This window comes from Lampetra fluviatilis, chromosome 63, assembly GCF_964198595.1.
Source record: "Lampetra fluviatilis chromosome 63, kcLamFluv1.1, whole genome shotgun sequence".
In the NCBI taxonomy this organism is placed as follows: domain Eukaryota; kingdom Metazoa; phylum Chordata; class Hyperoartia; order Petromyzontiformes; family Petromyzontidae; genus Lampetra; species Lampetra fluviatilis.
The window spans coordinates 6,809,717-6,833,481 of NC_136337.1; the positions used below are offsets into that span (position 1 = coordinate 6,809,717).

The 23,765-nt window shown below is 55.4% G+C and overlaps 1 protein-coding gene across 1 annotated transcript; it reads left to right on the forward strand.

The window, feature by feature from the left end:
- The first annotated feature begins 335 nt into the window (after positions 1 to 335).
- On the forward strand, positions 336 to 22,468 carry LOC144951689 (type 1 phosphatidylinositol 4,5-bisphosphate 4-phosphatase-like). The gene is made up of 7 exons (XM_078881984.1): positions 336 to 483; positions 8,183 to 8,373; positions 9,926 to 10,032; positions 10,745 to 10,850; positions 14,350 to 14,402; positions 15,273 to 15,363; positions 16,518 to 22,468. Exons 1-7 carry the CDS (start codon positions 381 to 383, stop codon positions 16,659 to 16,661), a joined length of 795 nt encoding a protein of 264 aa, XP_078738110.1. The 5' UTR covers positions 336 to 380; the 3' UTR covers positions 16,662 to 22,468.
- Positions 22,469 to 23,765: the final 1,297 nt, after the last annotated feature.

The window sequence follows — 23,765 nt, forward strand, 5'->3', positions numbered from 1 at the left end:
GGTAACGAGCGTGACGTCACGAGCGCGAGAGTGACTTGGATGACGTCACGAGCGCGCGAGTGTCGTCCGTGACGTCACGTGCGCGAAAACAATGCCCGCGACGTCACGAGCGCGCGAGTGTCGCCCGTGACGTCACGTGCGCAAGAGCGACGCCCGTGACGTCACGTGCGCGAATGTAATGCCCGTGACGTCACGCGCACGAGAGTGACGTAGGTGACGGCACGAGCGCGAGAGCGACGCGATTTGTCCCCCCCTGGTTGACGTCGCGAACGCGCGCGTGACTCGCGTGACGTCACTCTTGCGCGTGCGTCCGCTGACGTCACCACCCCCCCCCCACCGCATCTCAACAAGGGCCCCCCCCTCGCCCGCCCGCCCGAGCCATGGCCGAGACGACGGACGAGCGGTCCCCTCTCCTCTCCGTCAACAACTCCGGCAATGTCACCCCGTCGGCGGCCACCTTCGACGAGGGCGCCAATGCGGTCGGTGAGTTGCGTGCGCTGCTTCGTGTTGTGTAGACGAGCAACGCGGAGTTGGGATGTTAAACGCGGTGGCTGGGAGATGTTGACGACCTCGCCTGGTGCACAGGAGGTCGTGGGTGCGATCCACACCCTGACGCTGCCTCCTGATGCTGCTGTATATTTGGAGTTTGTGTCTTTCTCTCATCATCACGGTGGCTGGGAGATGTTGACTACCTCGCCTGGTGCACAGGAGGTCGTGGGTGCGATCCCGGCCCTGCCTCCTGCAGCTGCTGTGTATTTGGAGTCTGTCTCTCATCATCATCATCATCACGGTGGCTAGGAGATGTTGACTACCTCGCCTGGTCTACAGGAGGTCGTGGGTTCGATCCAGACCCTGCCTTCTGCTGCTGCTGCTGTGTATTTGGAGTCTGCGTGTCTCTCTCTGCCCGTGGTCGCGTGGTTTTGTCTCCGGGTCTTCCGCTGTTTCCCTTCCCCATGTCAAGTCAACACCATCACCACCACCACCACGCGCTCTCAGTGTTTGGCTGCCGCTGAACATTTGCACTAAATGACGAGGAGGACACTTTGTTTGAAGCCGTCATTTGTGATCGCCCGGTCGCTTCTAGAAAAACATTTAGAGAGCGAGATACTAGGGAGTGGAGGCCTTCCCGGTCCTATAAAATAAACAGCAGCAGTTGGTAATAGTATTATTAGCTCGGCGTGCCTGTCAACCCCTCACCAGTGCCGACATAATTACAGATGAATGATAAAGGGTCACCCCGTGCCCCCCTTTAAATCTCCCATCACAAGCGAGAAACCCAAACAAATAGGCAACACATTGCTAGTTGCCCGTATTGAAACGGCTGTACGCCGTGTGGACTCTGATGTGGGATTAAAACCTATGGGTTGACAGCTGTTGGTTTATTTGGGATCTTATAGGATTTTGGGACCTTATAGGATTTTAAAGGGCAAGGATTTAAGGGACCCCCCCCACCGAGGCTTTTGTATTTCGTAGCGCGCTTAGGCGCCGCGCCGCGCCCATTGGTCCACTGGGCTCGCCCGGCCCGCGAGCTCGCGCCGTGATTGGTCCGCTGGGCTCGCGTCGTGATTGGTCCGCGCCGACCTCGCAGTCGGTTTGCCGGCTCGGCCAATGGGGGGAGGCCGCCGCCGAGACGGATGCCGATCCGCGCTGGGAAATGTGGGACGGCCCGGGGATTGGTGCTGGGAGGAGGAGGAAGGGGGGAAGATTTGTCCACCACTTGGTGGTGGTGGTGGTGGATCCATGTTGTGGTGGTGGTGGACCCATGTTGTGGTGGTGGTGGACCCATGTTGTGGTGGTGGTGGACCCATGTTGTGGTGGTGGTGGACCCATGTTGTGGTGGTGGTGGTCCCAGTGGACCCATGTTGTGGTGGTGGTGGACCCATGTTGTAGTGGTGGTGGTGGTGGACCCATGTTGTAGTTGTGGTGGTGGTGGACCCATATTGTGGTGGTGGTGGACCCATGTTGTGGTGGTCCCATGTTGTGGTGGTGGTGGTCCCATGTTGTGGTGGTGGTGGTCCCATGTTGTGGTGGTGGTGGACCCATGTTGTGGTGGTGGTGGACCCATGTTGTAGTGGTGGTGGTGGTGGACCCATGTTGTGGTGGTGGTGGACCCATATTGTGGTGGTGGTGGACCCATGTTGTGGTGGTCCCATGTTGTGGTGGTGGTGGTCCCATGTTGTGGTGGTGGTGGACCCATGTTGTGGTGGTGGTGGACCCATGGTGGTGGTGGCGGACCCATGTTGGTGGTGGCGGACCCATTTTGTGGTGGTGGTGGTGGTGGACCCATGTTGGTGGTGGTGGCCCCATGTTGGTGGTGGTGGTTCCATGTTGTGGTGATTGTGGTCCCATGTTGTAGCTGCTCACCGGTCTTTGTGCTGTCCGCCTTCAGGCGGTGTCCTCTGGTCTGACACTGGTGGTGAGACGAGGCCCACAAGAAGGCTGCTGCTGTCTCTGGTGTAATGCCATCTAATATTATAGTTACATTATTATTAAAGACAATACATATATTATCATAACCATGTTTGTTTACATGTTCACCACGAGTACTGCATGTGGTTAATGCTGACTTAATTCCTTCCAAAGGTTTTTGTTTGGTGTTTGAACATCTTAACACAATTTCTGTTTTATTTACAGAAAGGGCAAAACCTATTTTTATACTTGGTGGTGGTGGTTGTTGTTAGTTTCGTTGTTGTTGTGATTCATGACTTCCCCCAGTAGTGGTGTGCCACTCTGGATCATCCGCAACAGAGACCCTAACAGCACCACGTGTGACGACGCAGTGCCCCGATCCTCATCATCACAGCCGATAGCGCCACTCCGCTACTGCCCCTCACTCGCGTGTTCTCTCGTCGTTGTGTCTGTCAAGTCGTCTGTCTCTGTCGACATCGGCAGTCGCACCGAAACAAGTTGTTGGAGTCAGGCTCTATCTTCTGCTGGCTGAAAGCCTTCCTCCGCCCCCCGCCCAATCCCTGCCACGTGGCCTCTACCACCTCAGCGGGCGGCAATTACTTCTTTGAGAAACAAATTCTCCCCTTTAATTTTCACGTCATGTTAAAAAAATTGAAGATTCGCGTTTGTTATTTTTTTTCATATTATCATCATCATCGACGTTTGTCCACTTGAGATGGCTGTCCAGTGCCGCTGCGAGGTGTGGCAGCAGTTGACACGCCGCCGACTGTGCATCATCGACCGGTCGGACCGACGACCATTCCTGTCAACCCCTTATCAGTGCCCTCCCTACCTTATTACAGACCAATTCAGACCTTGTTGGTCACCCCGTGTACGGTGACTTTTTTTCTGGAAGACTTTGCAGTTTTTTTCCTGGATTTTTCTGTTTGCGCATTGTCACTTTAAGATGTTTCATGTTTTTTGTTTGTTGCGGTTGCACCCGATTCAAGAGCCGAATGGTTCGCAGGGCTATACCTAATAATTGATACTGAAAACTGAAACCCTTCTAATTTTCAACGTTCTTCCTGCAAAGTCCCATCACATGGGAGAAACAGACAAACAGACAGTTTTTGTTGCCCATATTGAAACAGCTGTACGCTGTATGGACCTGAAAAACTCAATTATCCCTGTACAAGAATATTGGGTAAACCGTATAGATTGACAGGTATGTGACCATTGTTGTTGATGATGATGACATTGCTACAGTGCACGTGATGCACTAAGGGCTGGGGAGATGGGGGGCGCGGTGTACCGCGCTCTGGACCCGTCACCCGGGAACGGCTCGCGTTGCCGGCGAGAGATATCACAACCGGTCCTGGCCACCACCCCACACCGAACCACCGTTCTTGTCCCTTGGGTCACCAATCCACACTCCACCGGCGTGGCGAAGTATGGTCAGACAGCCCCCGTAACCGGCACGGCGTCAGGAGACAGAATCGGAATCTTAATCTGTGCTGGAGGAATCCGATGAGATGTATCCAGCAATTGGCTGTAAATTATAATAATTAGTAAATTATTATAATTCATTATAATTTACCCACGTTACAGCATTGATTCTAACTGCCGTGTACCTTTTAAGTTTAGTGTTGCAGTATTTTTTCAATTCCCATATCAACATTGCACCTTTTAACAATTAGATCTATACCTACAGTTCAGCACTTGTGTCAAATCCACTGCTGGATGACGGCCTCCCCAAGTCATCACTACCATCATCGGCCATGGTCAATCCACTGCTGGATGACTGCCTGCCCCAATAATCATGCTGCAACACGCTGGCAGGTGCCGGTCCGTGAAGGCTCGGAGAATAGAATCGCAGTACAGTACAAGAATGCGTTTGACTGCACCGCCCCCCTATGCTCACAATGCTGCCAAACTCCTGCTGTAGTCCTTTACATCCCTCTCATCATCAGCTTATCTTCCTCCAAGCTGTCATTGTTGTAATAATAGCACGCAGCATTTCTTACATCGGCAAAACGCGTTACGCCGTCGCTGCAAAATGGTGCTGTTTGTTGCTGGCTGCTCGACCTTCTGAGGCTGACGCTGAGCAAGTCAAACAGAATGCGCACCTTGTGGGGGCGTTCCTTCGTTTTAAATCACGTGAGCTGTGATCAGGTGATGTCCCTTTGCTTCAGCGCATCAATACATTCCATAATTTCACAATGTGGCGTTTTTTTTTTCTTGAAAACAAAAACCATTCGGCATGTATCCACTCGAAACGGAAGAGGACGGTGCAGCCACATCCATCATTGCACTGCGATTCTATGCATCCCTGCAGAAACATTGTCCGTGGATTAACAATGTTTCTGCCTAGGTGGTGGCTAGGAGATGTTAACTACCTCACTTACTCTGCAGGAAGTCGTGGGTTCGATCCCGATGCTGACGTAGCCCGCTGTAGATTTGGAGTTTGCGTGCTGTTCTCCCCGTGATAGTGTGGATTTTTCTCAGGGGCTTCCGATTTTCCCCTCGCACATTTAGAATCGGCGTCCCGCGTTGAGAGTATTTAGCTTCTGCTATACATTTCCGCGTGATGATGATAATCCACTTTTGTTGCGCTATCATTTGTGATCGCCAGGTCGCTTCTGAAAAAAGAGCCGGATAGATTGGTGGGCCTTACACCATTGGAACCTCCTTGGCCAGTAGCAAAATATGATGATTGTTTTTTTTACCTTTTTTTTACCTTTTTTTTCTGGCAACAAAACTGGGCCTTACTTGGTAAAATAAAAAAAGTGGTCTCTCCTCCAGCCCTACACTGTGCTCCTCCATCAGTATTCTTAGGTTTTTTGGGTAAAGTCACGTAGGTAAAACATTTTAATTAAAATTAATAAAAGTAAAATAAAATAAAAATCACGACGTTTCGGAGGCAACACAAGCCTCCGTCTTCAGGTGGAACCGTCACAGCACGACTGCTGCATCAAGTAAGAGAAATTCCAAGAAAACAGTCCTTGTATATATACTGGGTGAGGGTGAGAGGAGCCATTGTGAGGTTCGGTGCGGCTGAAGCACGCTGTTATCCTACCACCGGACCTCTGCCCCCACCACCCTTCACCTACCTTCATCCGTGCCCATTTCACCACTTCAAAGCACGTGCCCCATACCGCACCACCTCTCGTCCACGTTGCACCCATCAGACACCCTCGCCCACCGTCACACTCCACCTTATTCCACCTTTCCTAGCCCAGCAACATCAGCTCCGTTCCCCCAGCCCCTGTCCCTCCATCCGTCACCTCCCTCACTGACCAACATCGGCTCCATTCTATAGCGCCCTGGAAAGGACGCTGTATACATCCGAAATAGAATAGTTTTGTGTCGGCGGCTGCTGCTGCTGCTGCAGGGCAGGAGATGGAGGGGAACACCTGAGCAGGTGGGGCCCATCTCGACCAGGCCCAGGAAGCAGTCGGCTCTTTTTATGGACGTCTGCGTTTATTTTACGCGTCCGTGGGAACAAAAAGCGGTTGTACTTTCGCGTTTGTTTTGACGCGCGAGACGACATATTAACTCAGAATTGGGCTTTGATAAAAAAACACAGAGGACGTAAAACCATAAGGTGGGCCAACTGGAGGAAGTGAATAACTAAATCTTTGTTGTTTCGCTCGCAGGAACTTCCACTCCCCCCCCCCACAGGCAAATATTTTACACGGAACCAGAGGTCATCAGCTGTGAGACTGGGTTATTCATTAAACTTAATAGGGGCAGCTTCAAATCACGGTGTTCCTTTACTGAGCTGTTTTGTTGTACGTATGTTGGCCTTATTTCGCACGGTACATAGACACCGGGGGGAAAGGATACCAACACGGAGCACGAAAAAGCAGTTGGAAAGAAATCCGTTTCCAATCTCGACGATGATTTAAAAATGCACAACACCCATGACTTCCTAATGTCGGAAGGAAGAGCGTTCCAGACGGCCGCAGAAGCGCATCTGAAAGCGCAGCGCGATGCAGCGACCACCTTTATTCGACGGGTAGCCAAAAACTGCTGCTGCTGCTGCGAGGATGACCGGAGTTTGCGTGATGATGGTTCATGCTGCTTGTGCTCAACTGCTTTGGCAATTTAATGTTAAAATTACCATTTACGCCATGTTTTCCTGGAAACAGTCAAGACTGTCTTTCAGCAGGGCCCTGCCAAGTTTTCGCAGGAGGAGAGCGATATCGTTGCTGCACCTGAGACCCCGATTTACTAATCTGTCGGTCATTTTTCAGCATTGACACGTATTTTTTAAGCCAATATCCGCTTGCATTACAGTTGATCATAAATGATCCGGCGTGCTATTATCCGGCTTCCAACATGAACCGGTGGTCCTGGACCAATCCGGCGAAACCGGCAAAACCGCTTCAAAGACTGTAACCAGTCCGGCACTCGTCAAACACATCATCATGTTGTTGAAACAAGATCGGTGTATGTACATCACCCCGTGCAGTGTCTTCGAGATGCGAGTGGTACGCACGGTACAGTGAATACGGGAACTTTGTACAGAATGATATACATTTTTTTGTCTAATTTGTATGTTTTATTTACGGCAATTTCACATAGCAAACGCATTTAAAGCCTTAAAAAAAATAACACCTACAAAATAATGTCATGTAAGAATGTCCAAAAATTAGCTATTTCAAATAATGATGGTGTAGTGATTGCCCAGCGTTTTTGAAAATCCGGCAACCCCCGAAGCCATCGGATAAATCGATGATCGACCGCCCGTGTTTCCATCGGCTCTGGGGAGGAAACCGCAGAATCCAAAGGGTGCAGAACAGCGAGGATCCTGAGTCGGTAATCGAACCCAGGTCCTTGTTTCTGTGGGGGCATCAAGTTGCGTTCTCAATGCTGCTGCACCCTGCCGCCCAGCCATACAGCTGCACCGCAGTGCAGGCGTCTGCTCGTGTTTACAGCCCTGACCCATCTTCTTGGTTCTTTCGGTAAAGTCACGTAGAATGGAAATAATAAAATAATAAATTTAATCCCTGCAGTCACGAAAGCTTTAAATCGAAAAAGCCCTGACCCAGTGGTGGAGATGCCACATTCCTACGGTGTGGGCAGGTCTAGCCTCAGGACAACATTCTTCTTGACTTCCCCACAAAGTGGTACTTTATGGCTGCTGATGATGATGGGCTGAGCCTCCACCCCAACCAGGATGTGAGCTAAACCTTACGGCCGTGAGCCGTGAGCTCTACGGCTGAGCCGCCTGGCAGTTCCACTCCAATTTAGTTTTGTGCGGCGTCGACACGCGATTGCGTCTGCACCGGTCGTGGGCTTCCCCTAGGTTGACTCGGCCTTAGGTGGCCAGGCATACTGCAGGCCACACCGACCAACCCCCTCGTGTGCCGTGCCCGGCCTTGACAGGCGCTCTCGCGAACGCCACTTGTCCCGGCAGTCTTAAGAGGCTATTCGGGGGATCTTTGTCTTGGTATGTAGGGAGGAGTGGTGGGAGAGTAGTTTGCGCACTGCGCAAACGAACGTGGCGACCTCAAATTCGATTCCCCGCCAATGGCTGACATCGGTTGCGGATATGCGAACCGGTCCTGACCCTCTTATAAGGTCGACGATGTGAGTTAGCGTCGACACTGGGAAGACAAAGGTGGCCGGGCATGGCGCTGTCAACACCGCCGCCCCCGTGGGTGCACCACGCCGCCCTTAATAGGCACTCGCTAACGACACTAAGAAAAACCACGCGGCTTGTCTTTGTATTTGTGTCTCCCTGCCCCCCCCGCCTCCCTCTCCGCCCCCCACCCCCCCCCCGTCACAGGCTTTCCAGGCTTTCCGGGGGGCCCGCCCCCCATCCTCCCCGGCGAGGCGCCCCCTCCGTACACGCCGACCACGAGCCCGGACTCGGGAGGGGTGCCCATGATCACGTGCCGCGTGTGCCAGTCGCTCATCAACGTGGAGGGGAAGCTCCATCAGCACGTGGTCAAGTGCAGCGTGTGCAACGAGGCCACGGTGAGCGGGGACGCGTGTGGGACGCGTGTGTGACGCGTGTGTGACGCGTGTGGGACGCGTGTGTGACGCGTGTGTGACGCGTGTGTGACGCGTGTGTGACGCGTGTGTGACGCGTGTGTGACGCGTGTGTGACGCGTGTGTGACGCGTGTGTGACGCGTGTGTGACGCGTGTGTGACGCGTGCGTGTTGCGCGTGTGACGCGTGCGTGTTGCGCGTGTGATGTATGCGTGTTGCGCGTGCGTGCATGTTGTCAAGGGAACAGCGCTGTAATCCAATAAAATCGGACAAACCTGACCAAATCACCGATCATCGATCAGCCCACGTGTGGGAGAAAGTAGGCGTGCCGTTGCCCGTAGGGGCGTGTCTCTGCCCACGTGTGTGTCGACGTGCGGGTGTGGGGAGCGGTGGCGCAGAGGTTAGCGCGCTGCGCTACGAACCCGGCGAACCGAGTTCGATTCCCGCTCGCGGCCAACACCAGTTGACGATTTATCTGAACCGGTCCTGGGCCTCCCCTGGATCGACTCGGCTCAAATGAGTGCCTGGTGTGATGTGTATTAACATCACCACTAGGGAGACAAAGGCGGCCGGGCGTGGTGCTGGCCACCCACCCCCTCGTGTGCCGTTCCGGCCTTTATGGGTGCTACTCGCTAACAGCACTTGCCCCTACAGTCTGTTAAGGCTACACGGGAGATCTCTGTCTTTGCCGTCAAGGAAACAACGCTGTAATGCAATAAAATCGGACAACCCGGTGAAATTATCAATCAGCTCGTATATAAAAAAAAATGAATGTGGCGTTGTCCATATATGGTCTTGTAAAACCCGAATACAGGTATATATATGTTGAACTTCTTTCGCACCGTACGTAGCCACCGCTGTAATCGGAGGTGCGGCTTCCTATCGTATCCATTCTGCTCCCAGTCAACGCGACAGCCGCGTTAGAGCATCGATTCATCGAGGGTTAATCTGCCGCGTTGATTCATTATGCAAAGCGGTTCACGTATCGAGTGATCCCATTGGTTAGTAATATCCGTACGATCGGCGATTTCGCTCGCACCTCCACCGCGGAGATGGAGCCATGAAAGTGGGACCCTGTGCAGGTGCCCCTGGAGGGTTGTTGCGTCGCGAGAGGGCGGTGGACGTGCGGACGTTGAACTTCTTTCGCGTCGTACGTAGCCAACGGCGCTCATCGGAGTTGCGGCGTGGGGTTGGTGGGGGCAGGATGGCGACGGCCTTCGTGCAGCAGTGGATCGATCTTGGCTCCGAATTTGGCCGAATAAATAAACGACAGTCAAGAAAATTTATCGTGATTTCGTGCTGAGTCTCCTTGTGCCGCACTGGGGGGGGGGGAGGGGGGTGGGGGCAGCTGCCCGGGGGCTGCCCTTTCTAACAAATGTGTTGAGACGAGATGCGGCGGCGGTGCGCAGCGCTCCGAGACACCCCTGGCGTGTACGGCGGGAGGGCGGCTCGCGGTGATCGGTGATGGGAGAATGTTCTCGAGCTGCAGGACCTTTGTGAACCCAGTTGTCCGCCTGCGTTTGTCCCCCCATCACAGCCGATAAAGAACGCTCCCCCGGGCAAAAAGTACGTGCGCTGCCCGTGCAACTGCCTCCTCATCTGCAAGGTGACGTCACAGCGCATCGCCTGCCCCCGGCCCAACTGGTGAGTGCCCTCGTTTACGAACACTGCACACACACGAGCGCGGAGGAGACGGGCGTGCAACGGCACGCAAGCACGGGGACACGCGCGCGCAGAGAGACGCACGGGCGGAGGAGACACCGTCACGTACAGCGCTCGCTCGCAGACGCAAGCGTACAAGCGCTGCGCTACGAACCCGGCAACCCGAGTTCGATTCCCGCTCACGGCCAACACCAGTGACGATTATCTGAATCGGGCCTGGCCCTCCCCTAGGGTGACTCGGCCGCAATTGAGTACCTGGTGCGGTGTGTAGTAAACATCGTCACCGGGGAGACAAAGGTGGCCGGGCACGGTGCTGGCCCCCCACCCCCTCGTGTGCCGTGTCGGCCTTCATAGGTTCTGCTCATTACGTGCGTGTGACGTGTGTGTGTGTTACGGGTGTGTGTGTGTTATGAGTGTGTGTTACATGCATTTGCAATGTGTGTGACGTGTGTGTGTGTAACGTGTGTGCATGTGTGTGTGTGACGTGTGTGTGTGTGACGTGTGTGCATGTGTGTGTGTGACGTGTGTGTGTGTGACGTGTGTGCGTGTGTGTGTGTGACGTGTGTGTGTGTGACGTGTGTGTGTGTGACGTATGTGTGTGTAACGTGTGTGCATGTGTGTGTGTGACGTGTGTGTGTGTGACGTGTGTGTGTGTGACGTGTGTGTGTGTGACGTGTGTGCGTTCCACACTCAGCAAGCGGATAATCAACCTGGGCCCCGTGACGGTGGCGGCTGCCAATCAGTCATCGCAGCCGTTCGGCACTCGTGTGGTGTGCGGACACTGCAGCCAGACGTTCATGGTGAGTGAGGAGTGAGCGACGCGCCTCACCACGCTCGCCTTCGACGCTGCCTCGCCGCCGAGCCCAACTCGCCGTCGTGCGGCCAAGCCAGCTCGCAGACAGACTCCCTGCCTTACGGCGTCACAGACGCCAATAGACCTACAGACTCAGTCTCACGGCGTCACAGACGCCAATAGGCCTACAGACTCACAGACTCACTGCGTCACAGACGCCAATAGACCTACAGACTCACAGACTCACTGCGTCACAGACGCCAATAGGCCTACAGACTCACAGACTCACGGCGTCACAGACGCCAATAGACCTACAGACTCACAGACTCACTGCGTCACAGACGCCAATAGGCCTACAGACTCGCCAATAGGCCTACAGACTCAGACTCACTGCGTCACAGACGCCAATAGACCTACAGACTCACAGACTCACTGCGTCACAGACGCCAATAGGCCTACAGACTCGCCAATAGACCTACAGATTCACAGTCTCACTGCGTCACAGACGCCAATAGGCCTACAGACTCGCCAATAGACCTACAGACTCACAGACTCACTGCGTCACAGACGCCAATAGACCTACAGACTCACAGACTCACGGCGTCACAGACGCCAATAGGCCTACAGACTCGCAGACTCACGGCGTCACAGACGCCAATAGACCTACAGACTCACAGTCTCACTGCGTCACAGACGCCAATAGACCTACAGACTCACAGTCTCACGGCATCACAGACGCCAATAGACCTACAGACTCACAGACTCACGGCATCACAGACGCCAATAGGCCTACAGACTCACAGTCTCACGGCATCACAGACGCCAATAGACCTACAGACTCACAGTCTCACGGCGTCACAGACGCCAATAGGCCTACAGACTCACAGTCTCACGGCATCACAGACGCCAATAGACCTACAGACTCACAGACTCACGGCATCACAGACGCCAATAGGCCTACAGACTCACAGTCTCACGGCGTCACAGACGCCAATAGACCTACAGACTCACAGTCTCACGGCGTCACAGACGCCAATAGACCTACAGACTCACAGACTCACGGCGTCACAGACGCCAATAGGCCTACAGACTCACAGTCTCACTGCGTCACAGACGCCAATAGGCCTACAGACTCACAGTCTCACGGCGTCACAGACGCCAATAGACCTACAGACTCACAGTCTCACTGCGTCACAGACGCCAATAGGCCTACAGACTCACAGTCTCACGGCGTCACAGACGCCAATAGACCTACAGACTCGCAGTCTCACGGCGTCACAGACGCCAATAGATCTACAGACTCACAGTCTCACGGAGTCACAGACGCCAATAGACCTACAGACTCGCAGTCTCACGGCGTCACAGACGCCAATAGACCTACAGACTCACAGTCTCACGGCGTCACAGACGCCAATAGACCTACAGACTCACAGTCTCACGGCGTCACAGACGCCAATAGACCTACAGACTCACAGTCTCACGGAGTCACAGACGCCAATAGACCTACAGACTCACAGTCTCACGGCGTCACAGACGCCAATAGGCCTACAGACTCACAGTCTCACGGAGTCACAGACGCCAATAGACCTACAGACTCACAGTCTCACGGCGTCACAGACGCCAATAGACCTACAGACTCAGTCTCACGGCGTCACAGACGCCAATAGACCTACAGACTCACAGACTCACGGCGTCACAGACGCCAATAGGCCTACAGACTCACAGTCTCACGGAGTCACAGACGCCAATAGACCTACAGACTCACAGTCTCACGGCGTCACAGACGCCAATAGGCCTACAGACTCACAGACTCACTGCGTCACAGACGCCAATAGACCTACAGACTCACAGACTCACTGCGTCACAGACGCCAATAGGCCTACAGACTCACAGACTCACGGCGTCACAGACGCCAATAGACCTACAGACTCACAGACTCACTGCGTCACAGACGCCAATAGGCCTACAGACTCGCCAATAGGCCTACAGACTCACAGACTCACTGCGTCACAGACGCCAATAGACCTACAGACTCACAGACTCACTGCGTCACAGACGCCAATAGGCCTACAGACTCGCCAATAGACCTACAGACTCACAGTCTCACTGCGTCACAGACGCCAATAGGCCTACAGACACGCCAATAGACCTACAGACTCACAGACTCACTGCGTCACAGACGCCAATAGACCTACAGACTCACAGACTCACGGCGTCACAGACGCCAATAGGCCTACAGACTCGCAGACTCACGGCGTCACAGACGCCAATAGACCTACAGACTCACAGTCTCACTGCGTCACAGACACCAATAGACCTACAGACTCACAGTCTCACGGCGTCACAGACGCCAATAGGCCTACAGACTCACAGACTCACGGCATCACAGACGCCAATAGGCCTACAGACTCACAGTCTCACGGCGTCACAGACGCCAATAGACCTACAGACTCACAGTCTCACGGCGTCACAGACGCCAATAGACCTACAGACTCACAGACTCACGGCGTCACAGACGCCAATAGGCCTACAGACTCACAGTCTCACTGCGTCACAGACGCCAATAGGCCTACAGACTCACAGTCTCACGGCGTCACAGACGCCAATAGACCTACAGACTCACAGTCTCACTGCGTCACAGACGCCAATAGGCCTACAGACTCACAGTCTCACGGCGTCACAGACGCCAATAGACCTACAGACTCGCAGTCTCACGGCGTCACAGACGCCAATAGACCTACAGACTCACAGTCTCACGGAGTCACAGACGCCAATAGACCTACAGACTCGCAGTCTCACGGCGTCACAGACGCCAATAGACCTACAGACTCACAGTCTCACGGCGTCACAGACGCCAATAGACCTACAGACTCACAGTCTCACGGCGTCACAGACGCCAATAGACCTACAGACTCACAGTCTCACGGAGTCACAGACGCCAATAGACCTACAGACTCACAGTCTCACGGCGTCACAGACGCCAATAGGCCTACAGACTCACAGTCTCACGGAGTCACAGACGCCAATAGACCTACAGACTCACAGTCTCACGGCGTCACAGACGCCAATAGGCCTACAGACTCACAGACTCACGGCGTCACAGACGCCAATAGGCCTACAGATTCGTAGACTGGCAGCCAAGCCAACTCACAAACCTTGTACATTGTCTCTCAGCTTTCTAGACTTTCAACCTCATAGACTCACAAACTCACAGCCTCATAGACTCACACAGCCTCATAGACTCACACAGCCAGGCGGGAGCTCACAGTTGTAACAGCGCACACATTCAACGTCCCATTCGGTTGTCATCCCTTCTTGGCGTCGATAAAACGAGGACCACTACGGGGGACGCTCATCATCCTCGATTTTTTTTCAATGGACAGAGACTGGTCCCTGCCATAGGAACGTGGAAACGTCTATCATCGGCTGCAGGCCGTAACTGCGGGTAAGTACGGCCTTGTATAAATAACGAGTCGTTAACCGAGCGACCGCTTTGCCTTTCACAGTGGGCCGAGTATCGAGATAACACTTTGGCCAAATGTCCGCACTGCAAGAAAGTGTGAGTAACAGCACTCGCTCGCAGCTTCACTCATGCACTTGAGTCGTTCACAGGTGACTCATTCACTGCTTGAATCATTCATAGGTTCACTCATGCACTTGAGTCATTCACAGGTGACTCATTCACTGCTGTAATCATCCATAGGTTCACTCGTTCGTATATTCACTCACTCGCAGGTTCACTCATGCACTTGAGTCCTTCACAGGTGACTCATTCACTGCTTTAATAATTCACAGGTTCACTCGTTCATTGATTCACTCGGTCACCGATTCACTTATTTCAGCCATTCATGGTTTTGGTTGTTCGCCGTTTAAATGGTTCAAGGAGTCAATCGTCCATGGATTCAGATGTTTACCATTCACTCACTAATTCACTCATCATTCCATAATTTACTGCTGTATTCATTCAATCGTGTGTTTAACGATACAATCTTTAACTTTTTCACTGATTCAATCTTTCCTTGTCCTTTTTTAATGCATTGAATTTGCCTATTGACTCATTAACTGATGAGTAGGTACGAGGGTGTGTGTGTTGTCTGTGTATATGCATGCACGCGGACAGTGGTAGTGTAGCGGCTAGCGTGAATGGACCTTGCGACCTGAGTTTGATTCCCGCAAACGGCCAACACAAGTGACAATTATCTGATTCGGTTCTGGGCCTCCCCTACGTCGACTCAGCATAAAATGAGTAGCTGATGCGGTGTGTAAGCATCGCAGCTAGGGACCAAAGGAGGCCGGGCGTGGTGCTGGCCACCCACTCCCTCGTGTGCCGTGCCCATCTTCAGGTGTTTGCGAACAGCACTTGCCCTAACAGTCTGTTAAGGCTACACGGGGGATCTTTGTCTTTGTGTGTGTGTGATGCATGGATCAGGTCGTCGATTGGAAGGCGGTTTCCACGGCGACGCTGCTGCATCTTCCTGGTGCTTGGACTCATTGCTGTCGCGATCGGAGCCGGAGTCACGGTTGGTCCCACACCGGGGGAGACATGGGGGGGAGGCGTGGGGGGGAGAGGGGGGAGACGTGGGGAGAGAAGGGGGAGACGTGGGGGGGGAGGCGTGGGGGGGAGAGAGGAGACGTGGGGAGAGAAGGGGGAGACGTGGGGGGGAGAGGGGGGAGACGTGGGGGGGAGAAGGGGGAGACGTGGGGGGGAGAGGGGGGAGACGTGGGGGGAGGCGTGGGGGGGAGAGAGGAGACGTGGGGAGAGAAGGGGGAGACGTGGGGGGGAGAGGGGGGAGACGTGGGGGGGAGAAGGGGGAGACGTGGGGGGGGAGGCGTGGGGGGGGAGAGAGGAGACGTGGGGAGAGAAGGGGGAGACGTGGGGGGGAGAGGGGGGAGACGTGGGGGGAGACGTGGGGGGAGACGTGGGGAGACGTGGGGGGAGACGTGGGGGGAGACGTGGGGGGAGACGTGGGGGGAGACGTGGGGAGGAGGGGGGGGAGACGTGGGGAGGAGAGGGGAGACGTGGGGGGGGAGAGGGGAGACGTGGGGGGGGAGAGGGGAGACGTGGGGGGGAGAGGGGAGACGTGGGGGGGAGAAAGGGGGGAGGGGAGACGTGGGGGGAGAGGGGGGACGTGGGGGGGGAGAGGGGAGACGTGGGGGGGAGACGTGGGGGGGAGAGGGGGGAGATGTGGGGGGGAGACGGGGAAGGAGCGGGGAGGAGATGAGAAATGTGGCTTCTCCAGACATCAATAGGGGGGCACTCTCCTGTAAGCAATGGTTCAATGTTGAACCACCTGTTGAGAAGCAAGTTCGAGGCTGATGAGAAGTCTGTGGGGTATCTGTACAGGTATCAGCCAGTATTGTTGTGTAGAGCCCTGGTTTACACGGCAGTAGAGCCAGGGGTGTCCACAACCCAGTGGATGTCTGAGCCAGTCCCACGCCTGGACAAAAAGGGGGAGGGTCGGGCGAGAGAGGGTGCTCAGCTTTCGATCGTTAAGAAAAAAAAAGACGAAAGTAACCCAATGCGCGTGACAATGGCGACATGTGGAGTGGACATACCTACGGGCTGCCTGCCCGCGGATGGCGATGACGATGGTGAGTGTGACAGCCAGGGTGTGTGTGCGGTGTGTGCGGTGTGTGCGGTGTGTGTGGTGTGTGCGGTGGGCACGGCGTGCAGGTGGGCACGGAGAAGATGGCGCGTGAGCACCGCGGGATATACGCCGCGTGGATTCTGATCTACGTGATCGGTCTGGCCGTGCTGCTGCGAGCCTGCTACTGGGGCTGCCTCAAGGTGAGCCAGCCGCAGCCCGCGCTGCCCTGAAGCCCTCCGGCCACAACAGCAGCAGCAGCAGCAGCGTCACCGCCGCCACCACCACCACCACCACCGCCGCCGTCAGCCACCGAGACCGAACTGCAACCGCTATTACGGCTACAACAACCACCGCAGCTGCTTACGACCGTAAACGTGTCCAACCTGAACGAGCGCGGCCACCCGCTCGTGCCATCGTAGCCGCCCTTGCCGAGTGTTTGCCGATCGTTTTGTGTTTGTCGGCGCGGGTGTGCCGGGGCAGCGGTGGCTGTTGCCGTCAGCGCTGTGTCACCGCCGCCGATGCCGGAGCGTACCGCCACCGTCACTTTTTGGCAACGGCGCCGCCGCCGTTACCGGTGCCACCGCAACCACTTGCTGCCAACACCGAGACCCGCCGATATCAGTCACCACAACAACCAAAATGTTCAACACCACTTGCAACCGCTATCATCACCGTTACCAGCAACCATTGCCACCGCAACCACTGTCTTCGTCTTCGTCTTCATCACCATCACCATGATCAATATCTTCACCCTAGTCAATATCTTTACCAGCACCATAAGCAATACCACCACCATCGCCATAACGAATGTCACCATTACCACCGCTATAACATACATAACATTTCTACTGTTATGGATATATACCATCCCCATCAGAATCAATATCATCGCCATGACCACCACAACCAGCAGTCGCCACCATCGGTCACCGTGACCACGGCTCTGACCCCCACCAGCGCGACAAGGAACCCCGTGGCTCACGGCCCCAAGTGGAGTTTTGATTGGCAACGTGCGCGCCGCCGAGCGACACAAACACCAACTCCCGTAACACTCCTCCTCTTCGTCACCGCAGGCCGCGGCTGCCCTCCGCCGCGTCACGGGCAGTGGCGCTCGCTCGGCGTGTCCGTGGGGGGGGGGGGGGGAGTCGCGCGCCGGCAACTCGGATTGCACGCAACCGACACCGCTTGACGCGTGGACGTCTGTGCAACTGGTCGCGCGGTCGAGTCGGGCCACTGCGCTTCCGAGCGTCGATCCGCTCAGCGGTTTGCGGCGGCGCGTTGCATCGACCGCGCGACACGTTTCGCGAGGCGCCACGATCGTCGTGTGGGTGGTGGTGAGTGGGGCGGTGGTGGTACTGGTGTGGGTGGTGGTGGGTGGGGCGGTGGTGCGGTTGAAACTTTGCTCTGGCCACGCCCAGACACGGCCTCGTTGCCGTGTCTGTGTACAAAGCGGTCGCCGTGAGCTGCCTCCGCGCCCGTCACTGCGTGCGCGTCGGGACACGGTCTGATCGATGCTGCTGCAGATGATTCCCTTGTCTTCTCCGTTAGATCCGAAGCGCAAGTGGTGGTGGTTGTCGTCGTCGTCCTTGTCAACTTTTGTTTCTTTTTGCAAACCTCGCCAACGGAGCACTTAGCGGCGTAAATCTCAACCCGGCAGATCGCGCGCCCTTGTAAATAAATCCCGCTGCTGCTGCTGCTTGAATGGATGGGAAGGAGGAGGATGATGATGATGATAATGAGGTTGTGCGCGAGGTGGTTGGGGGTGGTGGTGGTGGTGGTGTGGAGAGTGTGGAAGCCCTGATGGGGAAGTTGTAAGGGGTTTAAACCGAGCACGGATTTTTTGCAGTGGACTTAATTCACAAAGTTTGGCGTTGTTAGCGTAGCGCGTGGGGTTCGCTCGTAAGTGAAACGGACGGCTCTTCTCTTGTCGCAGCACCTGGGTTACGAGTCCCTGGGGAGAGAGGAGTTTGACTCTTCGTCGATGACGGCCCAACGTGCGGGCTTTGTCTTCCGGCGTGTTTAACTCGCGGCGGCAACGGCGGCTGGCGGCCTTGGGGCCAAGGGTTGCGTCCGTGTGCGTTTTACAGATCGTTCTTTTGCTAGCGCCGGTCTTTCGTCTGCCCGAGTTTTGGGAAAAGCCCTTGGGATCAAATGTGGCCGGGTTTTTTTTCTTTCCGAGGCTAAAGTCCCACGAACGGCAACTCGACTTTACACTAAAGTTTGGTTCGCAGTGGATAATCTTTACCAGAGTTACCGTGTCCCCTCCCCGCCCCCGCAATCCCGTTACGGACGGACAAACAGGGAGCATGCTGCGTCAACGCTTCGTTGAGAAAAGCATTCAAGAGAGTCGAGCGACTTTCGGGATCCGCTACCTCGGCCGCTGCGGTGGTGACGTCACTTGCCACGATCGGTGCCGTGACGTCACCGGCGGAGATAGAGGAGAGAGAGAGAGGCGGGGCACGACTTGGCGCTTGACCGTGATGTTGAAGCTTCCTAGCGTCGCTCCGGCGAGCTTTGAATATCAGTTTATTAAAAGTCTTTTTAGGTTTCACATTTAGCTCGTGCGTAGCTGCAAGAGAAGAGCCGTTGGTGTTTTTTGGGTGCCGTCTCCCCCCCCTCCCCCCACCCTTTCCGGGCTAAACGCGGCGAGCCGGGAGCCCCAGGGTGAGGTATCATTCCTTGGACGCTGGATCGAAACGTTTGACTAACTAACGAAAAAAACATTTTAATTATAATCAAAAGGAGTTCTTCTGGGACAGCGCTGGGGAGTGCAGGTTTTAGGATGGATAACGTTCCACTGAGCATTTCTCAGTGTTACGTTATCGGCTAGTATTGTTATTCAGGTATCTTGTTAAAAAGCTCCGGACTTGAACTGTGTAGGCGTGGCGGGGAGGGAGGGGGGAGTCGCGATTCACCTCCTTCAACCCTCTCGGTTCTCGTGGAGTTGGTGGCGTTAGAACGCGTCGACCGCACGTACAGAACCCGGCGGCCTGCGCTGGGCGCGAACACCGGGGGGGTGCAGGGGGGGGGGGAACAAGCCGCCGGTGGGAACCCCGGCGCGGCCCGGCAACGGGGCGTGAGCCCGCGCCGGATAAGTCGCCGATCCTTCCCGCGCACGCGATCCCGTGCCCGTGCGTGCGTCGCGAGCGCGGGGGAGCGGACGTCGATCGACGCGTCCGTCGCACGGCCGCCCAGGGTGGCGTGCGGGCGAGTGACGCGGAGTCGGTGGCGCTGGCTCGCGGGCCGTGCGAGCGCGTGAGCCTGCGATCGTGTCGCACGCGCGTCTCTGTTGTATACAATTTAGTTTATTTTGACGCGCGCGCTCGCCATTTTGGTATTTTTGTTGTTTCCGTCTGCGCGCGAACGCGTACGCAGTTTCAACTACGAATCCGCGACGTACAAACACGAGCGACGCGCACACACACGCACACGCACGCACACGCACACACACGCACACACACGCACACACACGCACACACACGCACGCACACGTGAATGTACTCACGCAGAACTTGCGCGCCAACCCGGTTTGTGCTCCCCTGCTGCTGTCGGCACGCAATCATTGTGTCAAACAAAATATATTTATTGGCGTAGAGTTTCAAGTCTGTGATCCTGAAACCCGGTCTCATGGAGCCGAGTCTCAAGTCTGTGATCCTGAAACCCGGTCTCATGGAGCCGAGTCTCAAGTCTGTGATCCTGAAACCCGGTCTCATGGAGCCGAGTCTCAAGTCTGTGATCCTGAAACCCGGTCTCATGGAGCCGAGTCTTAAGTCTATGATCCTGAAACCCGGTCTCCTGGAGCCGAGTCTCAAGCCTGTGATCCTGAAACTCCGTCTCCTGGATCAGAAGGTCTCAATCGGAGCTCATCTCAAAAGCCAAGTTTCCTAGAATCGCCGCCGGGTCTCAATTAAGACCGATGACGAAACCAATTCTCAATCGCGGGACTCTCATCCCGAGACCCGGTCTCCGACGGTAAGATGTAAATCCAATCCCGATGTTGAAACCCAGTCTCGATTTAAAATGCGCTGAACCTTGATGAGGTGACGTTGGTTATTTTCCTTTGGCCGAAACAATGTCAGTGGTTGAACTGCCGCTGTCTTTCACGTCGCTCTCAACGCTTGTCCGTGCGCACAACCTCCCGAGTGCAATCATCGTTGTCGTATTAACTCGCCCCTCTATATCAACATTTGTGTTCGTTCTCCGATGGGTTTTTCTTTTTTTTTTACCTGTTTCCGTTTGTGTTTTGATCCGCCGCGTCATTTATTTTGTAAATATTGGCGATAGAGCATTTTCCGTAATGGTGTATATATAATTTTTTGTTATGTTAGTTTGAAAGAGGGAATCTGTTATTTTTTGTGTGCTAGCGAGCGTCGCTGTTCCGGGCTCTCCTTCGTGCGTTCCCCTGGTCGCACCGCCACGCGCTACTCTCTCGTCGTCGTTGGCACGACGCGCCCCCCCCCCCCGCCTTCCGCCCCGCGTTCCGCTTCTGCCCCAGGTAGCCAACTGAATTCGGTTCCTGAAGAAGGTCGCGGCACGTGGAGCGGATCGGCGGACAACGCGCGACGCACCACCTTGCAACACTCGGAAGCTGTAGAGCACAACCTCGCGCTGCTGCTGTGACACCCGCCGTTGCTTGTTCATCGCAACAATATAATCATTGCGGCCGGCAGTGGATTCCGTGTGAAGCCCCAAACACTGCTGCTTTGCTAAACGTCGGGGGTTGCACGGTACTCGTCCCCCCCCCCCCCCCCATTGAGGCGATGGCCCTTGCAGCCGGGACTCGCGTGAGCTCGCCACTGGGGGGCACCGGCACCGTGCGCTCGACTCGACATTAACCGGGGGCGGCGCGCACGGAAACTTTTGTTTTAAAATAACTGTAGCCACGCGCGCTGGTCTCGTTATCATATCGCGGGTCGCGGGTCGGGCGACCCTCTGCCCCCGAGGCCAACCCCCCCCCCCCCCTGCTCCCAAACACTTCGGCAAGTCATCCGATTACTTTGAGAAAGTCGAAACGCGCGACGCGTCCCTGCGCCCTCGCCCACGACCTAGAGCAGGCCTGCGCTGTGAATATATTCTTCGACCTCATTTGCACATTTTGCGATAACAAGCGCTTCATTCTTTTCCCGTGCCACCGATTGCCCCGAGCATAACCCCAGGGTGATCGAGAGTTGCCTTGCCGAGGTGTTTTTTGTGTCTGCGGTTTAAGCCGGCTTGTGCCGCCGCCGCGGCCGCGGTCGCTTCACGAACCTGCCGCGCTACGTTCTGCACTTCTTGTTATTCCCTTGCACGTCAACCCTCGCGCTGGCGGCTGAGACGATAAACACGGTGTGAAGTCCGGCGGTGGAGCGCTGACCGCAAAGTAAAAACGCTGCGTTTGTGGCAGTGGGGGGAGAGGGGGGGAATGGCGAACGGGGTGTGGAAGACGCTAGCCTAGCGCTAACTCGATCCTGCTCCTAGCCCTAACTAGTTAACCAGAGCCTAGCCCGAACCCTAACTATCCAACGAGATCATAGCTCTACCCCTAACTAGCCAACAAAAGCCTACCCCCTAACCTCACCAACCAGATCCGAACCCTAACAAACTAGTGAACTAGATGCTAATCGAGAATACTGACCTCTTAATGGTGAAACTAGCCACCCAAACATTGACCCCCCCCCCCCCTCAACAGACGATCCGTCCCATCGTATTGTTCCCATAACCCCTAATGACGTGAGCCCCCCAACCCCAACCCACACTTCTGATACGGCACCCGGGTATCGGCTCTGCTCCGTTGCTGCCCGATGGCAGAGGCCCAGTTGTGTAAGGGGGGGGGTGGGGTGGGGGACCACCACCACAACGACCGTGGAGGAGGAGGAGGGTGAACCTGGCTGGGCCGAAGGGACGACATTTGGTGGTGCGGGGGGCTGACCCCGGCACCAAAACCCCAGCCCCCCCCCCCTTTAACCCGGGGTGGTGCCCCCCCCCCCCCCCCACTTCTCACTTTGCGTGGTGCGTCTCGCTGTGAGCTCGCTCGAGTGGCGCGCGGGGGGGGGGAGTCGTGGGGGGGGGGGGTCGTGGGGGGGGGGGGTCGTGGGGGGGGGGGGTCGTGGGGGGGGGGGTCGTGGGGGGGGGTCGTGAAGGCTGAAGCGACCCGGCCGCTCTCTCGCTCGTGACTCGCTGCGCGCACCAGCGGGGGGGGGGGGCGTGCCGCGGCTCCGCCGTGCTTCATTAAACTCGCACCGAGCTGCTCTCTGCACGCGCGCCTGCGTCTGTGTCTCTGTGCTGTTGGGCTGTGTCACGGAGTGCGCGTGCCCGGCCACCGCATGCCCAAGCAGCTTCTATTCGACCGGATAGAGGGGGGGCTAAACGGGCGCGGCACGGGCTGGAGAAGGGACGGGAGCTGATGCGGAACGGGAGGATGTGGAGCTGAGTGGACTTGCCGGTGAGCGGCACCAGCGGTGTCAAGATCGGCCTCTGTGGAGGAGGAGGCTCGTGAAGGACGCTGCTGCTACTGGGCAAGTTGCAGGCATAGCGGAGGGTGGAGGAGCGACGCTCGCAACAACGAGCGGAGCTGTGAGCGTCTCCCAACACAGCGAAGTTGACCTGAGGAGCACAGGTGGTGCATCGGCCACCCCCCACCCAGCCTCACCCCACCACCCCTCCCATTTTTGATGCACGACGGACGGACACAATAATCCACTGTGGGCTGGTGTAACCAGGAGGTTCCTACCAGTATAAACTAAGATAAATCTTGACTTAAAGCTTTCGTGACTGCAGGAATTCATATTTTTGGGTATTTCGGTGAAGTCGTCACGTAGGTAGGTTCAAATAACCTATCTACGTGAACCAAGAATATAAACTAAGCTATTTATCATAATTGGTTTTTTACCCTTCTATCTGGCAACAAAACTGACACCTTTTTACGAGGAGTCATGTTTGCATAGACCGCAATACCTGCAGTCATAATACAAACAAAAGACATAACTCTGATAATGTGCACTGTCCTTGAAGTTGATTGGTCCACACCCGAGACAGCTTTCCTTAGAGCCTAGTCTCACATGGGTTGGACCAGATGACGCCTTTTGCATAATTGACTGCAGGTATAGCGGTCTATGCAAACATGACTCCTTGTAAAAAGGTGTCAGTTTTGTTGCCAGATAGAAGGGTAAAAAACCAATTATATTTTTACTGGCAAATGAGGTTCCCATGGTGTATAAGCTATTTATGTAAATGTTTTTACCAGGTAAGACCCCAGTGAGCTAGATATTTTTTTCCAGAAGCGACCTGGCCACAAATGATAGCTCAACGGAGTTTATCATCATCATCATGTGGGGGGCGGGCGACGGGATAACCCG

Coding starts and splice junctions, on each gene's coding strand:
- LOC144951689 (XM_078881984.1), top strand. CDS start 381: ATGGCCGAGACGACGGACGAGCGGTCCCCTCTCCTCTCCGTCAACAAC. Junction 484..8,182: donor CGAGGGCGCCAATGCGGTCG/GTGAGTTGCGTG, acceptor CCCCCGTCACAG/GCTTTCCAGGCTTTCCGGGG. Junction 10,851..14,349: donor ACTGCAGCCAGACGTTCATG/GTGAGTGAGGAG, acceptor TGCCTTTCACAG/TGGGCCGAGTATCGAGATAA.